Raw genomic sequence first — 21188 nt, 5'->3', positions numbered from 1 at the left:
CAGATGAATGAATAAATTACAGAACACGCACTGTCAATGGAACAGATGTCTGAGAGACTGCAGGCTACGTTACACATTCTTTTAAGTAGATTTCTCAGAAAATGTGTAAACACACCCAATAGATAGAAAAGTTGTAATATAAGGAAAGGATCAGTGCCACGTTTTCCATGAGTTCAATGTGAATGCATACAGTAAAACATAGTCCTGCCTTATTCTGTATTTCCATGCAGCTTGGCGTTAAATAGGAGGGGGTAGTAAGTGTTTACAGGATGCGGTTTGACGGTCACATTTCAATTTGAAATATAAATTAGAAACTCAAGCAATTAGTTGGTGATATGGACCTGTTAATAGTTTTCCTACTATACTATTTTCATATATACTTCTTACACATTCTATTGTTTTGGATAAATGAGTAGCTAAACCATAAAAATAGACAATGTTTTAATCATACTTGCCAACTCTCCCTGAATGTCAGGGAGACTCCCTGAAATAGGGGTGATCTCCCTCACTCCCTGAAGAGTCTGGCATTCTCCCTGATGCTGAGCCAGTACAAGACGTGGTTGGCTTCGCAATCTGTGGCATGATGACGACACAGTTCAGAGATTGTGTTCTATGTTAATGTATTAATGCCTATGGAGGTGGCCATTTTCATGGAGACCAAGATTTAATCAAAGACTGACAGGTAAGACAACATGACCTTAGTAATGGAGACAGAAATGTAAAAGACACTTCAGTCTCTAGAGATTCATTAGCTGCTTTTCTTTAATGCATAGTTGCATACTCTCCCGGAATGTCCGGGAGAGTCTCGCATTTCTGGGAGACCTCCCAGGCTCCCGGGAGAACAGGGCAACCTCCCAGTTCTCGCCCCCGCAATAGATAAGTGGAGGGAGGGTGGGGCTTAATGACGCAAATATTTTGTCATCTTAGCCCCGCCCCCTGCTGTAATTGTCCCAAAATGTGACAATCGTTTAGGGGGCAGGGCCAAAATGATGCAATTCGTCGAAGCCCCGCCTCTTCATGCCCACCTCCCCCGGGATCTCCCTGAAGCCAACGAGGAAAAGTTGGCAAGTATGGTTTTAATCTAGTATTTCAGTATCTTTCCGTCATATGTACTCATGTTCTCTCAGCTGTATTTGAACTCCAACTTCCAGCATGTACTGCTAGCCATTGGACATTGGTTAGCAGTGCATGCTGGGAATTGACATTCAACATCATATGGAAAGCAATAAATTGTCCTCTTTTTAAATTTAGTATATTCATGCATCAGGGTGACATTGTGTTTGGACCTCAAGTGTCTGTATGCCATTGTTCTGGGACATCAACAGTGGTGGTTTTCAGACGAATATATTGCATATTTGGCAATCACAGGGACTGCAGAGGCAGATTCAGGGGGACCCCCCACAAGCGGCACCCCTCCAAATATGTGACCCACTGTATTCTGCAGAAATACTAAATGGAAATCATGCTCACACATTACTTATATAAAAACCTATTGAAAAGACATGTTGGACACATTTCATTCCAAAACTATGGCTTGGTAAACGCATTTGTGCCGTCCACTTTTGAATGAACCGAGCACTTTTACTTGCACAAGTGCGCTTAAGATTCTGCAGAGGTTTATGGGATTATGGAGACTAAACAGAGTGGTAACTTGTAATTGAGGTGAAAAGCTTATTTTACTGAAAGGGTAATACTAACGTGGGCGAGGTTGGATATTGATGTGACATTTACACAGTGCACTTCTTGAAATGCCTTTGTCTCCACACTTCTGGGTTGTGAATGTGTCTTCCGAGAGCAAAGGGGAGGTGTGTACCTGTATGTGCTCTGGGCGGACAATCCCGGTGCACCGATGCAAAATCATGACACTTCATAAACTGGGTGTCACAAGATCAACATGAGACGCAGAGGGATAAACTCAATTGCTGGCGATATGCCGTGGAACAGTGTAATGCTGCCGGTGTGCCGTGGAACACTGTGATGCTGGCGGTGTGCCGTGGAACACTGTGATGCTGGCGGTGTGCCGTGGAACACTGTGACGCTGGCGGTGTGCCGTGGAACACTGTGACGCTGGCGGTGTGCCGTGGAACACTGTGACGCTGGCGGTGTGCCGTGGAACACTGTGACGCTGGCGGTGTGCCGTGGAACACTGTGACGCTGGCGGTGTGCCGTGGAACACTGTGACGCTGGCGGTGTGCCGTGGAACACTGTGACGCTGGCGGTGTGCCGTGGAACACTGTGTTGCTGGCGGTGTGCCGTGGTACACTGTGATGCTGGCAGGGTGCTGTGGAACACTGAGATGCTGGCGGTGTGCCGTGGAACACTGTGATGCTGGCGGTGTGCCGTGGAACACTGTGATGCTGGTGGTGTGCCGTGGAACACTGTGACACTGGCGGTGTGCCGTGGAACACTGTGACACTGGCGGTGTGCCGTGGAACACTGTGACGCTGGTGATGTGCTGCGCACATTGCCGGCCATTGCAGTACATAATTCTCTGCTTATTTTCTCCTCACATCCCTATGGGACTCAAGAGGAAATGAGTGGAGATTTGAGTAAACACTCTGCTGTAATGTGTCTCTGTGGACTGTTCCGGAGACACAACTCGGCACCTCACGCAAATTGAACAGGTGAATAACCTGAGAGACTAACAAGGGAATCAGATATAAAATGTTCCTATTTTTCAAACTTCCATAATAAAAGTGATGAATTGATCAGAAACAGCCGGTTCTATGTAGGTTCAATTACAGTCATGATAAGACCGGAATATATGTCTGGTATTTGACTGTCAATATCTGCCTCACAATCTGACACCTCCATCTCCCGGTCCCAGACTCGTGTGGTTTCACTCAGGATCCACAGCTGGCCGTAGACTGGAAGTTTACAAATGTATGGTCGGAAAGATGTTTATTTTATGAGAAAATCATATGGCTGAGCCAAACCAGACTGCATTAGCTTTTGTCAAAATTATTAGAAAGACATTTCTCTGCTGAAAACAAATTCTGCTCAGCAGTAACAGTGGCAGCCTCACATTATTCAAAGCTTTGTGCGAAAGGCAGAAAAGTTCTGTTTTATACAACAGCAAAGAATAGTAGTTAGACATTTTCCACAGGTATTGATGCATTACATACCAATGCCTTACCTTTCAAGGGGAACATTCCTGTTTTAATCATATGCTATTATTTACCATAATACAAAGCCGTGAAGCTCTCAGGCTCACCTAGCGTGCCTGGGAGCAACTAATTGTGGCTCAGAAGGGATGGGTGGGGAATGGTCCCGGCCATTGATGTAGACTGGGCAGAGCGTGTGAGTGCACAGTGCTCTCCCCATAACATTTTACAAGCCGGGTGGCATTAAGAAGTAGCCGGGTGGGGGCAGTTGTTATATTTTGTAATATTGAAAAATGTTGTAGGTTATTGCCCACACCTGCCAGGACTGGTCAGACTGGTGGTCAGTGGTCTAACACACACTGCTGGCTGTAGTGCTCACATAGTGCCTGTTCTGATAGGAGAAACAATGCTTAATTCTATTACAATAAAACTCTGCTGGGCTTCAAGTGCCGGGTGTCAATTAAAAACAGCCGGGAGGAGCACCCAGGAAATAGGTGCTGAGGAGAAGACTGGTGCACATTAGTGACATTCCCTGAGTGTTACATTTAAGGCTGGCATACACGTGCCAGCACAAGCCCAGGGCTGTAAGTGTAACAGTCATGCTTTTCAGACTGAAAGTTTGTTGTCAATTTCAAAAGTATTAGTGTAACTCCAGTTGCATGAGGCTTATCAGGCTGATAATACAAACAGCGAATGTTGTTTTTACAAATCAACAATTTACAAAATCTAAGTAATATTTGTTAAACAAATAATGGTCTATAGTCATATATAGAAGAACGGGGACTCCTGAATATACTAGATACTGGTCAGTTAAATGGAACAAAATAAGGCTTTTATTGTTTAAATTTCACCTGTCGTCTTCACAGAGTAACGTACTTAAAACATCATCATTATCACTATTTATATAGCGCCACTAATTCCGCAGCGCTGTACAGAGAACTCACTCATATCAGTCCCTGCCCCATTGGAGCTTACAGTCTAAATTCCCTAAAACATACACACACACACAGACAGACAGACAGACTAGGGTCAATCTGATAGCAGTCAAGTAACCTACTAGTATGTTTTTGGAGTGTGGGAGGAAACTGGAGCACCCGGCGGAAACCCACGCAAACACGGGGAGAACATACAAACTCCACACAGATAAGGCCATGGTCGGGAATTGAACTCATGGCCCCAGTGCTGTGAAGCAGAAGTGCTAACCACTGAGCCACCGTGCTGCCCATAAAACATCAAATAATGTAATTTTTACATATAACAGCCACTGGATTAAGGCAGATAACACATATGTGTATGTAAACAGTAGGCATGGTAAATAGCGTGTTGGAAACTTTTGAATGAAACAGTAAGGTAAAGTACGCCTGAAGCCTAGTCTTACCTTTACATTTCATTTATTTCCCCAGTGCTACATATAAAAGTTACTGCTACTCTTATAATAAAACATGTATGAAATAATTTTTGTGTCCCAAAGAACCTCCAGTGCCTATAAGGGTCAATCATCAGGGATTGATTGAGCAACAAACCTCAGCGGAGACCTGTACTCAGCACTGCATATGTCTATCGGTTTAAGAAGAAATTGCCCAGCATGCACTTTGACAGAGATTAACAACTACTCAGTTGTGTGGCAGGTAGGAAATTCTTTGCTAGGAGATTTGCGCTCTGCAATAAGTTTACAATTGGCCGCTGGAATGCAATCCTATGTTAATCTGCATTGGAATTTCTAAGAACAAGGAGAAGCTGGAAATATTAATAATGGTATATGTCAGATAATACAGCAACTTGAAATTAGATGCTGCTGCCAGTAACTCTTTTCAATAACTAAACTTTTCTAGAGTTTACATTTTTCTAAAGCAGAACAAGTCTAAGATCAAAAGACCATTTGTTTATACATGTATGGGACCTCTTATTCTGTCACCTGTTCTACAGAATGTTCCAAAACCCCAGAAAGAACAGGAACAAAAAAAGGCAAATTATTACTGCTGTTCAGCAACAGCGTCCTGCACACGGATATGATCAAACGGGGGTTCTCCCTACAGTCACTGGGACACGGATCTTATATTGCATGCATCTTGGGATCCACTTGGATTTGAATATGGTCGGAACTACGCTCAAGTCTGTGTTCTGTTTTAAACTGCAAGTGGTGTTCCGAATTCAATAAGGCCCTTAATGAGGAGGGGAATGCCATTTATTGTATTAGAATGATGCTCTAAATTAAGGAAGAAAATAATAATAATAATAATAATAATAATAATAATAATAATAATATTAATAACCAAACGTTCCAAATAATTGTTTCGATATCTGTATTAATATTCTCAATGTTGTAAACTTTAAAGCAGTATTTGCTCGAGCAATGTATTTTACATCAGCAGTTACCAAATTTAAAACAATCACTAAATTTGAGGACTTTACAGCTGAATGATTTGCTATTTTTTTGTGGGCATAATACATGTATGGGAGTTGCCTTTTATAAAGCTCGCACAATTAGCAAAAATCAAGTTTGTGGGCAGGACTTCTATTGAAACGCAAACTACTAAAAGGTGAAGACCATGACTAGCCTGGATACACAGTCTGAACTACTGGCGTTGCTGGTGACCGTCACAAACACAGACTTTCAGGGTCGCCAAGAGGAATTTCAGACCTGACACAGCAGTTTCCTGGAGCCCCTCTCTATGCCACCAAAGGGGGCGTGGCCACATCAACCTGGTGACTCCTCCCACTACACCGACAGGTCAGGGCACCCAGGAAGACCTGGGTCCTATACTGCTCCCCCCCTTCTCTGTGACCCTGCAGTCTTTCTGTAAGCTGGAACTTGCAATTGCCAGTGCTATGCTCTGAATACACAGTAGACAAAGCACTGACTTAATGGCCTTCCCCGAATTAACTGCTCCTGGATTGGAGTTGCTTAAGTGAACCTCTACTATCAACATCTGGTCCCACTTCCCCTACAGATGCTGCTAATTACATCTAGTTTGGGTATAGAATAGTACTGTGGTCATAGAAATGCTATTTGTTGGTTATTTTGTTATAAAATTTCTAGTAAAATATTTACAAATATTTACACTGCTTCCGCTGTGTTTCAAATGCAAATAACTTTCACGCGTGTAGGATTAATTCATCTTATTGCATTGCGAGTGGTCTGTTTGGGAACATAGTTCACATACGTGTAGTATGCACATGAATGTGCCATAGAACAGATAATGCCATTTACTGGAAGTTGCTGAAAGGTTTTTGTAATGGTGGTTAATGTTCCTGTAACCGTGCCGTGGTTGCTAATGATATCCCACAAGGATTTATGGTTTTATATCTCATACCGATGAGAAGAACATGACCACCATGATCTCTGACAATAAAAGGGAGAGAGAACATATTCTTCCTTACCTGCCCTGGTTGCTCACATGCAGTCTGGTAACGTGCCTGCTGGCACAGCTCCTTCACACGCTCATATTTTGGCAAGTGGTTGGACTGCGGTGTAGTTTTGCTCGGTTCCTCTTTTTTTCTAATAAACTTTCTGTTAAGGGAAAAAAATCCAGAAGGAATAAAGGACTGTGAATAACTGAAGGGTTGGGGGACATTTGGTTACATGGCTGAATGCAATAATTTGGGTCTGGGACGAAAAGCTAACATTTTGGCCAAGTGACTAGTGACAATACTAATGGCAAGAGAAGATAACTTATATAGAAGATTAAATATAGGTAATTAATTTGCATAAGTCCTTCCAAATTTTTCTAAGGTGAATAAAAAAACCATTTATGTATTCTGTTAAAATATGTTTAAATTTTTTTCCATTTAGCATGGTTTTTGGATATTACACCAATATATATCTGCAGACCTGTTTGTTGCTATGGTAATTTATATTGTTTGTACATTTACACTTGTCCCGGGGAGGGGTGTGAGGGGGATCATCAGTGCTTCAGACTTCTGTTCTCTTGTGCCTGGCTGTGTCACTGCGCTGTGACACCAGCCTATCAGTGACACTGAGGGGCAGCTGCATGATGTACCAACCACCTCCTCTAGGAAAGGGGAGGGCAGGAACGAACAACACCCCTCCCCACCTTTCCCCGTTGTCAGCCAGCGAGGAAGAGGTGAATAACTTAAACCGGTGCCCAGTACCAGGCCCCTCTGGTAAAATAATATAATTTTTATAAAGTGTCCCTCTAAGCAATTTGTCTAAGCTCCAAAAACCAAATTGTGCGCAACCGCCAATAATAATGTTCATCAATATAAATAAACTTTTATATTCAGAAAAACATTGGCAGAGGTAGAAAAAAAATTCAGCGAGTAACAGAAATCTACTCCCTGACCTTGTGCGTGATGCAATTTTAAAAAATGTTTCTATTGTTGACGCAATGTTAAAATGAACTTCAGCCACTGAATAAAAATAGCACGTTACCCTCTTTCCACAAGGAATGTATCTCTCCAAATCTTGTTTTTCTTATTTGTCCGTAATCTGGAATGAAGCGGAGATTGCATATGTGAGAACTAGAGTATAGTTTGCTATAGTTTGTTATGTTTAGCGCGTTTCTTTATAACAAAGCGAGACAGATTATCTTGCAATGATTAGACGGGGTACACACTACAGACATTTTCTCCCAATGTGTTATTTGAAACGATTTTTACTAACGGCTGGAAGAAAAAAAAAGTCCCGATCAGCGCGACGATTCATGTGCACCCACTATATACGTTTTAAAAGATTTACCCTCAGATCTGTGCTATTCAACTGTCATAACCATTGTCTGAAACGATCATGACTCTGCAAACTATATGGCTATCCTGATAGTGAGTGCATATACACTGCAGGATTAAAGGGATGTCGTTCTATAGCTGAACAAGTTCTGCTGGTCAATCAAAGCAAACGATGGTTGGTGCTTAGGAACAATAATAGTTCATCGTCTAAGTGTACACACTTATGCAATATCGGGCTGAAAAGGTCGTTTATCGAGTAATTGGCTGAAAACACTGTAGTGTGTACCCAGCCTTACAAGGGCTGTGTCTGACCTTTTAAATGAGCTACCATATACCATAGGTTTCCCAGCCTCACACCCTAATAGTCCACTCTTGGTTACCCTGCATGTCACTCCTCTAATTGATCGGAGATTAATGCAGCAGTTGGCTAAACTTCACTTCCTGGTTCATAGGTCTTCTCTATAAATCGCTATTTCTGTCACCCATGATCTCCACTGATAGCCTTGCAGCTCAGAGCAGAACTCCATCCTAGTGTCTTAAGCGATAATCACCCCATAAAGGGCTATAACAGATGCCTTTCCCAGGCTAACAGCCAACAAGAAGGTAATCTAAAATGTTGTCAAAGAAGCTGATTGGACAAGCAGTGTCAGACATCCAATCACTGACAACCTTACACACATTAAGCCACGTAGATCACATCTTTGGACTAATAATAAAGATCAACCTGTTTCCTGGCCTCTCTATATCCATCAAAGTGAGGACAGATTTCCCATCCATGTCAGGGGGCGGGTCCAACCCAGCGATATCCAGAATAGTGGGAGCGATATCCAAATTCAGGACAATTTGAGGCACGCTGCAAAATATAAATAAGATATAATGAGCTATAACCTTGTGCTAAAACTAGGAAAAAACATACTAGTAGGTTAATTGGCTGCTATTAAAGTGACCCTAGTCTCTCTGTGTGTGTATGTTAGGGGATTTAGACTGTAAGCTCTAATGGGGCAGGGACTGATGCGAGTTCTCTGTACAGCGCTGTGGCTATATAAATAACGGATGATGATTATAAAATATATTTTTCCCATTCTCCATTACATCTTCTTATACTATATTATATTGAAATAATTAAATTTGATTGGAAAATTAGCATAACTACACACTGTACTTACAATGTTTAAAAAGGTTTGCGATTATTATGTGTAAATAAAATCAGCTCATTATACATAATAGTAATTTGATATGTAGCACAACATCACATACAAGTTTTCCTCTCTACGGTCTTAGCCAATAGCCCCTTAAAACTGGAGAGGGACTAAATAGCTTTTTCTTCGTTGTTCCCTTCAAAGTTACATATGAGGACCACATGCGAGTACTTAGCAAACTAATAATAAAAATACAATTATATTATTTTCTGTTGTATGAATGTGCTTGCCCTACACCCCCTAACATGACCTGACCGTGGCATGCTTATGGTTTGCATCTGAGGCCTTTTTAAAGTTGATGTCACATGGGTGTATTCTAATACACCATTTGGGGTCACATTCTAATGTGACCCCAGACACATAGTATTTTAGTTTCTTTCACACGGTAAGTGAATCTCTTTTGACATTCTGTTCTCATTGTTGTCAAAACTATACAGGATAGTATAATATTCTCTAGAACTGTAATGCCACTGCTTAAAGTATTAGTGAAACTAAACCATATTATCTTACACCATGGTAAATTACTTTTTTGTTTCTCAAACGGTCTGCAACAGTAAGGTCTTAACACGTAAAGACAATCAACACATTTTGCTGAAACAAAACTCCCATGATCCTCAGCTGCTGAGCAGTAACTGGAGTGCTTAAGATCGTATACGTAAAATAAAATCTTTTTGACCTCACTAAAAACTTGTAGTAGCAATGTATGCTGAAAATGAATCACTCCTTCTGGGTGTTAGAAGAAAACTCCCCTCCTATCAATACATCACGAAAAGGAAATTCATCCCAAACTCAGGAAAAGAGAGATAAGTATAACTACAACTTAATTAAACATTAAAATCCCAACATACGCTCAAGATTCATTTCAAGCCGAGTTCTGCAAGTTTCAGGGATAATTATCCATTTTGCTGATGATTTCCTGAAAAGCTACAAATGATATACAACTGGAATATACACACAAAGTATAGTTTAGTTGTGGGCCAGATGGAAGCTGAAAAAGCAAACAGATTAATCTGTGAGCTAGTCAGTGGCAATGTGTGTTGTTCTATCACAGAGGATGATTACAATCAGTAGCCGTTTATCTTGAAAATAGCCCTGGTAATATAACTAAAATCGTTTGAAGCAATTTTCTCTGCCATCCATATTTCAGTACACAAAGCTCAGCTATGTCTGTACCACAGTACTAAGCAGACACCGCAGGCTCCCAGACTTCATAGTTTATATTATTAGCTGTTTGTAAATCTGGTTTACAAAATCAAAAGAAATATTAATTTCTTTGTCTAAACAAGTTCATGAAATAGCTCGTTACTGATAAGGTCCAGGACATGGAGTCTGATGGCGATCCATGCTATCTGGAGACATGTTAGAGATGCTACAGCTGTGAACTAGACAAGAGAACCTACACTGATCCCGGCTCCACATTGGGTCCACGCACAAAGAAAGGGACCCGGATATCGAAGTCATACGGCATGGACTTTCCTTTCACCAGCCCAAACTGTCCTATGTGATAGCCGTGGTCAGCTGTGTAGATGACGTATGTGTTATCCAGTTCTCCAGTTTCAACCAGCATATTGTACAGCTAGTAAAAGCCAAAACAAATACAGGCATTAGATAATTGCAAAGCAACATCATTATTCACAAACCTCCTGGTTTACACAAATCTAAACAAGCAAAACAACAGATTAATCACTTTATTGAGCATAAGCTTCTTTCAAACTCCTGGATATTCTATTAACCTGCTTACATATTATTGTTCTTTAGAACTGTATATGTTACAATGTATAAGACACAATTAGACTTTGTCAGCCGAATCTAATTTAAAAATAAAAGTATACATTCTATACAAAAAAAGTTCCTATAGCGTAATACCACCAATGTGGTTTAAACATTGATGGGAGCTCCCAACATATGAAGTTCCTGTAATTAACTGGAAACATTTGTGTTTCATGATTATAGCATGTATGTGCTACACGTGGCATGGCACACTGGAGTTGAAGGTTACCTTCTGCATTGAGTCGTCCACAGACATGAGTGTCTGTAGCCTCTTCCTGTGAAGAACATTTGTAAACTCCATGTGTATAGGCAACATGGCCCCAGTATACTGCATGATCCAATGCTTGTCCATGTTTGGTGCGTAGTTGTAGCTGGGAGTTCTGAGGCAACAATGCAGAATAGAAAATTGTTATTTGCACAAATATTTTCGTAGATACATGCATAAGGTGCACAGTATGGTGTCTTCTGCTACATAGAAGCAGAGAGCAAGAGACCTGGTAGAAAACCTAGCTTGGGTCCTAATGTCAGCTTCTTGTGACCTAGTGCAAGTCACTAGGTCTTCCTGCATACAAAGCAGCAAAAACAGCTGGGGCACATACACAAACACATCACACACACACACACACCCACACACACACACACACACACACACACGTTGCATCAAGTACACATTCCTACAAGTCATGGTCATTGGAAACTATCAACCAGACTTTGGCTACACACCTAAGGAAAAAATTTGTTAACATCATTCTACCTTTAGAGAATGATAAATAAAATCTCCATTTAGGAACTGGAGTTGATGAGAGATACATCAAATCTAATCTTTGTCAATTTAATAAATAATTCCCTATCTCTAGTTTCTAGGCTGGCACAGAAAGTTTTCATGTAGTGATGATTTATCCATCACATGAAGGAAAGCAGGTGAGCCTTGAAAGTTACATAACCCATTTCATTAGATCAATGTTCATTCATTATGTTGAGATGTGCGAACTTGAAAAATGTACTTGTTGATGTCAAGTTGCAAAACTAAAATATACATCAGAACATAAAGCCTTTATGTAACCATGTAACTGAAAGGTACATGAGCAATATCCAACTCCCTGGAAAGGCCATTATAAATTGTGGGCAGAAATTCAATACCGTGTGGCAGAAGCAACCCAAAATCGAAGGCAATTTACAGTGGTAATAAAATGAGGATCTTAAAAGCTGCTTTTATATTGCACAAAGTACTTTTGAAATGTCCTGAAACTGAGCCAACAGCATTGGCTAGTACACAAGTACTACTAAGTATGGGTGATACACAACATTATATGCTCTGTACAATGTTGAATTTCCAGGCAGATGGTGTCTTATTCAATGATTAAATACTGCATATACACCCATGTTATAGATCAGTCCAGGAATTAAAAAAATTTTGTTGTTATTAAGGTACCCTTAGTCCCCGGGACCAGCCACCTTCCTTCATGTGATCGCGGATCTTCTGATCCTTTCCTCCCTTCCTCCCATGATTTATGTGTGACTGTCTCCTATTCCTGTCACATGACAGTTGCCCCCAAGTGTGTGCAGAGCTGTAAGAAAAACAGACAGAAGAGTCTGCCTCTCCAACACAGCGTGGATGGAACAAGGTATGTGTGAGGGAAGGGGAATGGGGGATGGGTGTCTTAATGTGGGTGGGAGGATTTTTGTACTTATGTTAAATCCTTTTCGCCGATTCCATCTGGAACACACTGCTACTATGGGGACGTTCTAAAGTAGCCCCTTGAGGGGAGGAAAGCTCTGTCAATCCGGCTTGCAAAACTTTGCGGCCAAAACTTGCATCAGGAGACACAAAAACATGAAACCAGTAAAACCAGGTAAGGTGTGGACAGAGAACCTGGTTGGCGCCAGGCAGAACTGATCTGCCAATGCACCGTTGTGCACAGCCCAAGAGATCCTCCACAGAATGGTTGGAATGCATGGCGACACGCTCAAGAACAGGCCAATCAGAACTAATATATGCCTGCCTGACGGGGAGCATTATCCACCTAGAAGCAGTTTGTTTTGTAGTCAGCCAGCCCCTCTTCTGAGCATCATACAAGAAGAAAAGGGAATCAGACCTCCAAATAGTGGACGTCCTGTCCACAAACATTCTTAGAACATGGACCACATCCAATGAAGTTATGTATCCCTTATTTGAAGAGGCAGTAACCTCCAGAAGAATGTGAACACAATCTCTTGATTAAGATGAAAACCAGACCACTTTTGGTTGGAAGGAAAGTATCTTACACAATACGGCCCTGTCAGTATGGAATATCATAAGCTGAACAACAAGAGAGAGTTCAAAGTTGTGAAACTCTTATCGCAGAAGCAATGGCAAGGAGAAAAATCACCTTCGAAATTAGGAACTTGAGTTCAGTCAACTCCAATGGTTCAAAGGGGAATGATTTAAGATCCCTAGTACCAAATTCAAGTCCCAAGGTGCCACATAAGGAGGCTGGATGTGTAGAACCCCTTTGAGAAAAGTCTGCACCTCCGGTATAACAGCTAGCCTATTCTCAAAATATATCGAAAACCATCCTGCGAAAAAGCTAAGAACCTGAAGAGTCGAAAGGCTGCCGTATGACAAGTCCTACTTTCGCACCAACTGACGTAGTTCCACCACATTAACAGGCTCGACATGGCCACTCGGGTGCAATCAGGATCACTGGAATTCCGCAGTGTCTGATGTCATGTCATGGTCATGACATCTACCGTGCACGCAAAGAGGTTTCTGGTCCTGAAGCAGAAGCTGGGCATCTGGCAGTTTCGGCGAGATGCCATGAGAGCCACATCCAAAGGTTCTCACTTCTGGACCAAGCATCGAAACACCTCTGTGAGTAGAGACCACTCCCCTAACTACACAGTGTGTCTGCTTAGGTAGTAGGTCTCACAATTTTATACACCCAGGATAAATATATTGCAAAATTTGCCGGGACATAAATTTCCACCCAGAACAATATCTGGGGAGTCTCCTTCATCCTGTTTCAACACTCCTGTGACTATTATCAAGGACCTGCCCACTGTCAAGTGAGCCACCACCAACCAAGCAAAATGCGCCTCCTGGGAGACAACTGGACCATCTGAGAGGCCAGCTGAAGGTGGAACACTGACTAGTTGAACAAGAGGTCCCACTGAACTATGCGAGCGTGGAACCATACGGAAACATTTCAAATATGGAGACCATCTCACTTATTAGTTTCATACATAGTACTGAAAACAGCCCAACTCCTTGGGCACTTAAATAACACTGGGGAGCTACAGCGGTTGCAGAGGGAAGGAGCTTCTGTCAACAGTTACATTAAGAGTTGAACTATTTAAGTGCCAACTCCATGCGCTCTCATACAACCCCATGGTAGCAGTGTCCCCCAGATTGTATGAAAGAGAAAAAAATTTAATGGGTGCGATTTTATTTGTGAAAGAGAGATAGCCCTATTTAAAGTTGACATCTAACAGGCTGTCATAATGGGGGAGGACCTGGTGCAGTGATGATAGGGTGTGTTCTGCTGAACTGGCATGGAACCCTGAAATCCTACTAGATTGGGGGTGGTATTGACTAAACTTTTGGGTGAAGTCCTTCTTTAATTCTAAACATCATTAGATATTATAACTTGATAATACATTTTCTCGTACACTGTCATTTTTTTGTGTGTTGTATTTTATTTTTAAACAAGAGAACAATTTACAATAATCTGCAAGTTAAAATGAGAAAATTGGACAAAAACCTGGAGCAGAATAAATGAGAACATCTTAAGAATGTGTTTGTTTTAACAATCTAAAGGGAACATCATTTGGCACCCTGAGGTAGTTCCACCCGTACCAGAGCATTCCAAATATATTATCACTTGGACAAATGTTCTTGGAAAGTTTTATTTTATTTCTTTCCTGTCTTTTTCAGCCAATGACATTTGAAATCTCTTTTTTTTATTTTATCTCACACAAGAACAGTTTCCCAGCTCACATGGAAGGATAGGTTATATAATCAAAAGTCAAACAATTAATATAAAGATTGACTGACCCAGTTGATTCTCTATGAGTCAGAAAGTAGTATTTGAAAATGATTCAATGTATTTTGTTTAGAAAGGTCACCAACCACTTAGCTTCACTTTTACTAAACGGCCTGAGGACTGCTAGTTCTATTTAAATATACAACTAAAACTGCATATTATTCATCATAAGTAAATACAGGTGAATAGGTGCTTGAAAGGAGTAATTGTCACATGTAGCTATATAGAATTATATATTAAAGGTTAAACACGATTACTAATAATATTAAACAGAATACTAATTTTAAATATTATACAGAGAAAAGGGAAATATTATTTTAGTATCAAATATTACATGCTAATAATGATATAAGGGGGACAAAAGGTAAAATAATCAATGATCGAATAAGAAATGGCATCTTGTAAAAGTTCCCATACAGACCCAATATCTAAAGTTGTGTATACTAAGGGGAATGTCATTTTCTGTAAGTGGCTCTCTGAACGTTATACACGCAGACACACATGAGCATGAGTTAGTGCATATCAAGTACATGTAAGACACGCAAGCACCATTTCTGGCACCTTCAACTATTCACACAAATTTCACTTGCTTGGCACTTTAAGGATTAAAGGAAATTGTTTTCTCGGGCTGCACCCACTCTATGGAATTCTCTCCCTCACACAATAAGACTCTCCTCTGGTCTACAAACTTTCAAGCGTTCTCTGAAAACCCACCTCTTCAGACTAGCTTATAATATTCCTCAACCACCCTCTTAACCTCACTACATTACCCTATTACCACCCGTTACACAATTTCACACAAGACAACTACCCCCTGACCAACATTGTTGTGTGACAGCATCATTTAGCCAATGAGTTACTTTTACCTTTGCAGCCTGGCTGGGCGGAAATGCAAAATGTAGACTTAGCCTTAGCCTCATGTGTCAAACTCCCATTGTCCCATAGATTGTAAGCTTGCGTGCAGGGCCTTCTCACCTCTTTGTTTGTTTTACCCAGTTTGTTTATTAGTTTACTATGTTTGTCCCCAATTGTAAAGCGCTACGGAATATGTTGGCGCTATATAAATAAATGATGATGATGATGAATTGTTGTTAAGGCTCCATTTTACATGATGAAATATCATAGTTTCCATCTGTCCCTAATTTTCATCGATAGTCCCCTGTGTTAAAGCTTTGTCAGTGGAGATTTATGTCCCTGGAAATGTCCCCAATACTAACCACCTCCACAGCACAATTATTTGTTTATACTACCATTTGCAGGCAAATGTTATATTCATGTGTGTTTCTGGCATCCTAACAAAGTGTACCCCTCACTTAACCATGAAGGCCGCCATTTTGTGAGCTGAAGCAATATTCCAAGGTTGCAGCCTATCAATTTACTAGGAGCCAGTAATGAGGAACTGAGGATGATTACTAGTGGGTTAATAGGCAGAATATTGCATCAATGCACATAATCGCTGACTCCACTTTGTCAGACAGGTACATTCTAACTGACATCTCTTCTAGGCACAAAAGCATTAGTGATGATCAGAAATTATTAATTGCACCAATGTCATACCTCCTAGACAGGACAGTCCCAAAATGTGGGGACTGTCCCACCATTCCTGCTGCTGAGAATGTTGGAAGGTTGCATGGCAAATCCAAGAGTCTTTTTAGGGGGAGGGGGCTTGGGAACGCCATAAAAATTGGGAAAGCACATCCTCAATATGGCATGACCACTACCCCTTTATGTTAAGCAGCAGAACAGCAAAAGGACAATTTTGGAGGTATGCACCATGTCTCCTCATAGGGACTTTAGTTCTTACTACAACACTTCTCTGAAACAGTTTGAATAATTCTTCTATTTACAGACACACAGCACTGAAATATGGTTTCAATGTGGAGTCAGAACTGACTTGAAGGAATCAACAAATATGTTCCAGGAAATTCATTTCCAAATTTCTTTGGCCTGTAAAAAAAAAATCACTATTTTGTTCCAGATTTCTACTCACATATGTTGGGACGCGTTAGGGAAGAGCTCAGAAAACTGTGGAGCAGAATCCTCTGGACCGTGTGGTGCGGCGTGGCTTATGACCATCATTATGGGCCGATGAGGGTACATCTTCTTTGATAGCTTAAAGTAACTAATGCTGTCATTGGTAATTAGATCTGTGAAATAGTCCTACAATATAGGGAAAAAAATAGAAGGATTATTTTTATTGGAATTTAAACAAGAGCAAGAGAGATATAATAAGCCTAATATAGCTAAAAACAATACAAAAAAAATATAAAATTACTTATAAAGATACTATAGTGTATATTATTCCCCAAATCACTGAAGAAAAAAAATATGTCCATTGTTAAAAGAAAATACAGTAAATGATTGCCTTTTAGTGAATGGTAAAACATATGCACATCATTCATCATTGATATGTTATCAACCTCTTTGCATTTATAAAAATGAGTGGCGGCTGGCAAATAGCTTGCATGACCAAAGTAAGCACATATAGATGTCAGACATGTTAACAACAACAGTGCAAATCACTTCTCACAAGTCAGTAGAGGCCGGCAGCCATTTTGTGGGTTGACCAGTGTTCATGAGATGGGCGTCTATCAATTCACTGGGAACCAGAGACAGCACTGAGGGGCAACAACAACAACACAGCAGTGTGTTTGAGAGAGGCCCGTTTAATAGGAGGAAGGAGCACTTCTCTGGGCTTCATGGGGCATGCTGGAAGGGGGTAAGGCCAAACCTAGCCAAGTATAGATTTTTATTTTTATGTTAAAGCTGTTTCTCCTATCCGGCATATCTATCTCATTCACCACTTTAAACACAAGCAGGGTGCGACTGAAAACACCAGACAGAAGTCTCTCCCTTAGACAGCGTCATACATTCACGGTTTTCAGCCTAGACTGTGAGAAGAACCACAGAACCCCAGACAAAAGGCCATCCTTCTATTACAATCAGCGGGTTGGAAAATTTATGTTGTAGAGGACAGTACCACAATAATGGGCTCTGCTCAAAGTAACATTTGTAGCTTTTAAATAGTAAGCAGCAGTTGTATCCTTCCATGAAATGCAAGATAGCACCTTTCAACCTTCTCTATAACGTAGCAAAACTGTTGCGGGCGTTTACTTTCACTTGTTTAAAGAGGTTAACAAAATGGAAAAACACAACTTATTCATATACACGCACGAGTATATCACATCACTAGCAAGAAAAAAGGATGTATGCCACCCTGGTGACTTCCTGGCAACACCTATTTAATGTGCCAAGCCAAACTTCCGATATCTGATAAGAAGGTTTATATATTGTCAGTGTAATGTCAGCTGGGTAATTTATGAGCAGACTGCTTTGTTCTTTTATTCAGCCCTATTTTTCTAAAAGCATTTTTAACAAACTTCCCAGAGCAAAATAAAAAGCATTCACAGCCTGTAACCGGCCTTACGTGAGGCTCTTACAGTATTAAGGAGCAAACGTCAAAAGATTATGAATATTTGAAACGGCTGCGGCACATGGTATTATAGCAATTTAATCTGTGGAAAGGATTATCAATTAAAGTAAAGACACCTAACCTATTTTCCATTGTAATTAAATGAACACTAATCCAGAATATGGTATATTGGAAAGAAATTCACATAATATAGGCTTATGCTTTAGTCGCATTTACCGTCAGCAACGGTTTAAATACTAAAAAGGGCAGTGGATTTGAGAAATGTAATTAAAAAAACAACAACTTAAACACATACATATATATAAATATATATATACACATACACTGTGAAAATAGCAGGTCTGTGCTGATATATTTATATAGCAGCTCTATATGACTTTTTATTTTCTGATTTAAAGATTTAGATGGGTGAGTAGGGATAATTGGACTTTTAACCTTAGCACTACCGACGGGACTTGTAAAAGCGTCAGTAGCCTACAAGTTTAGATCATTAAGACCAGCATGATCGCTGGGATCACGCAGCTGCAGTACAGACATTAAAGAGAAAGCTGATTTGCAAATAAGCTGACTTAACCTATAGCCAATATGGCTCACGGAAATTGTGTGGCTCAGGGAAATTGAGGAAATGGAACAAAAGAGGAGGAGGTTGGGAATGAAGATGAATTTTTAAATTAAACCACCTGCCCCTACTACTGGGCTGCAGTCTCAAGCAAACCTCATTTGGAAGCTGCTAAAACACAAGTGGTCACATGACGTGCACTTATAGCTCAGAAACAGCTGCAGAAGCAGAACCAAGGAGACAGAATTTCTCTTCTCCTGCTGTATTAGGCCAGGTGCTTTTATAATACAAAGCACTGCTACTATTCAGCTTGTTATTAGTGAATCCTACTGAACTAAACAACACTTGGTTACTGCAGGAATTGTGCTTGGAGGAGAATGACCTCATCATGTAGGTTACCACTAGTTTAAAACATGTAACCTCCACTTCTGCTATATAACATATGTACACATCTGATGAAAATGAAAGCAAAATAATAATAGAAACCTGCAAACACTCATTCTGGTGTTATAACTCTTCCAGTTTGCCGTTACACCAAAAAAAAAAAAAAAATCCATTCGGACCCAATTATCCATGATTATAGGTGCCAAAAACATGGAGAAATAAGTCCTCTTCTGCATTTCAAAGTATGTATCCATGCAGACAAATGCACACAATAGGGGAGATTCAATTAGCCGAGATGTTCCCGAAAACGCCGCAGCTGCGCATTTTTACAGTTCCCACGGTAAAAATATCTGATCATTTTTGCCTTGCAGCTCTATAGGGCGCCAACAAAAATGAGCGGATATTGCACTCAAAGATATACACACGTGGTGTCTCCACAGCTGTTCCGGAGACACATAGTGCGTATTATTTTCTAATTGAATCTCCCCCAATGGGTCTCATTTAGAGATGGGTGTACGTCCATCTGCGGAGACTATATATATGCATTACCATACTGAGCATGCGTACTTAGAATGCGGCCATAGTTAGATTTGAGCGCATTTTAGAATTTTGGCGCATTACATCTGTAGAGGCGTTAAATAAGTACAGTAAAGGCGTATACAGGTAAGTGTAGCACGACCCCTGTGGGATGCAACAAAATGAGACCCAGACACAATCCCAGATATGCTTGGAGTAGCGGAAGCCTGGTGTAAGGGTACGTGACTATAACGACACCAGCAGCACAATCTAGCTGCTCCTGATTGGCTGTTTGACCACTGACTATCTAGCTACTCCTGATTGGCTGTTTGACCACTGACTATCTAGCTACTCCTGATTGGCTGCTTGAGTACTGACTATCTAGCTACTCCCGATTGGCTGTTTGAGCACTGACTATCTAGCTACTCCTGATTGGCTGCTTGAGTACTGACCCCTCTCCAGCTAATCGTACTTCCTTCATTATCATTGCTGCTGTATTATATTACGTTGTTCATGTCTAGCTGCATTTCGCATTCACCAGTTGGACCAACACACCAAAGAAGATTCCTACTGGAGTAATAAAATGGTAAAGGAGAGCTGTGGGGTGTTTGTATATAATTGCAACTATAAATTGGAAAATGCATTTTTTACATTTATTAATTACACTGTCAAACACTATGGTCTCTTGTGTATATGACCCTTCATTACATTATATTGTGTAAGAGTAAAGAAATGCAATGTCTGCATTTATATCTAACACTATCAAGCTGCATTTCTGCACTGCAGTTGAGCATCAGTATGGACATTTGTATGCCTGATGTAGAAATGACCCGCCCCCTTCCACCCTCCCACCGCGCCCCCTGTCGGGGATCTCCCGGGGCTCCATAATTCAATGTTGGCAAGTATGGAATAAAACAAAGAAAGTTGGTGCAAGTAAAGAATGGATCAGAGATTTTCTTTGAATTACTGATGTTCAGGGAGCAATTAATCAAAATAAATTATGTTTAAAGCAATTCCTGGCTCACAAATATCAGATGTTATCCACATTAGATAAATACATATCCACATGCAAAAATGACCAGTGATATTCTGCAGATCTCCCTCTCTTTCCAATGTGCCTCTTGTCTAAGAGATGTCACTGGTTTCTAGTGAATTGAAAGGCTGCATGCTTATATTTACCGGTTCAGCTCTGTGCTCGGGGTGGTACAATGTATAGGTCACCAGTAGAGATGCTCAAAGTAGTTATGGAATTTAGAACTGGCTGTAAAATTCTAAAGTTTGGCGAAATTTCTCATTTTAAATTTGTTAAAAAATGTAATAGATTCAAGAAAACCGGCCAGGTTCAACCGCGTTCAAGCCAATTAGCACATGATTAAGCACATTTAATTAAGATAAATTTGATGCATTTAGGCCGGTTTTTATTTGTGAATGACAAATTTGGAACACAGTAGTGTTCGAGGTTAAACTAAAAAAAAAAAAAATAATAATAATTTTTTATTAATTAAAATATTATTC

General features: G+C 40.5%; 1 protein-coding gene across 3 annotated transcripts in view; it reads right to left on the bottom strand.

Annotated features, from left to right (window-relative positions):
* The window catches only part of SULF1 (sulfatase 1), a 103099-nt gene that overhangs the window by 25617 nt on the left and 56294 nt on the right, over positions 1-21188 (bottom strand). For all 3 annotated transcript variants that reach the window (XM_075213620.1, XM_075213622.1, XM_075213621.1), the window contains 6 exons: positions 16772-16941; positions 10989-11139; positions 10390-10565; positions 8515-8643; positions 7498-7554; positions 6486-6615 (listed from right to left, as the gene is read on the bottom strand). In XM_075213620.1, the coding sequence (XP_075069721.1) occupies positions 6486-6615; positions 7498-7554; positions 8515-8643; positions 10390-10565; positions 10989-11139; positions 16772-16941 (813 nt within the window). The remainder of the gene's footprint in view (positions 1-6485; positions 6616-7497; positions 7555-8514; positions 8644-10389; positions 10566-10988; positions 11140-16771; positions 16942-21188) is intronic.

Source organism: Mixophyes fleayi, chromosome 5 (assembly GCF_038048845.1).
Source record: "Mixophyes fleayi isolate aMixFle1 chromosome 5, aMixFle1.hap1, whole genome shotgun sequence".
Lineage (NCBI taxonomy): Eukaryota > Metazoa > Chordata > Amphibia > Anura > Limnodynastidae > Mixophyes > Mixophyes fleayi.
Note: the sequence above shows the minus strand (reverse complement) of the source record. Positions and strands in the feature narration are given on the sequence as shown.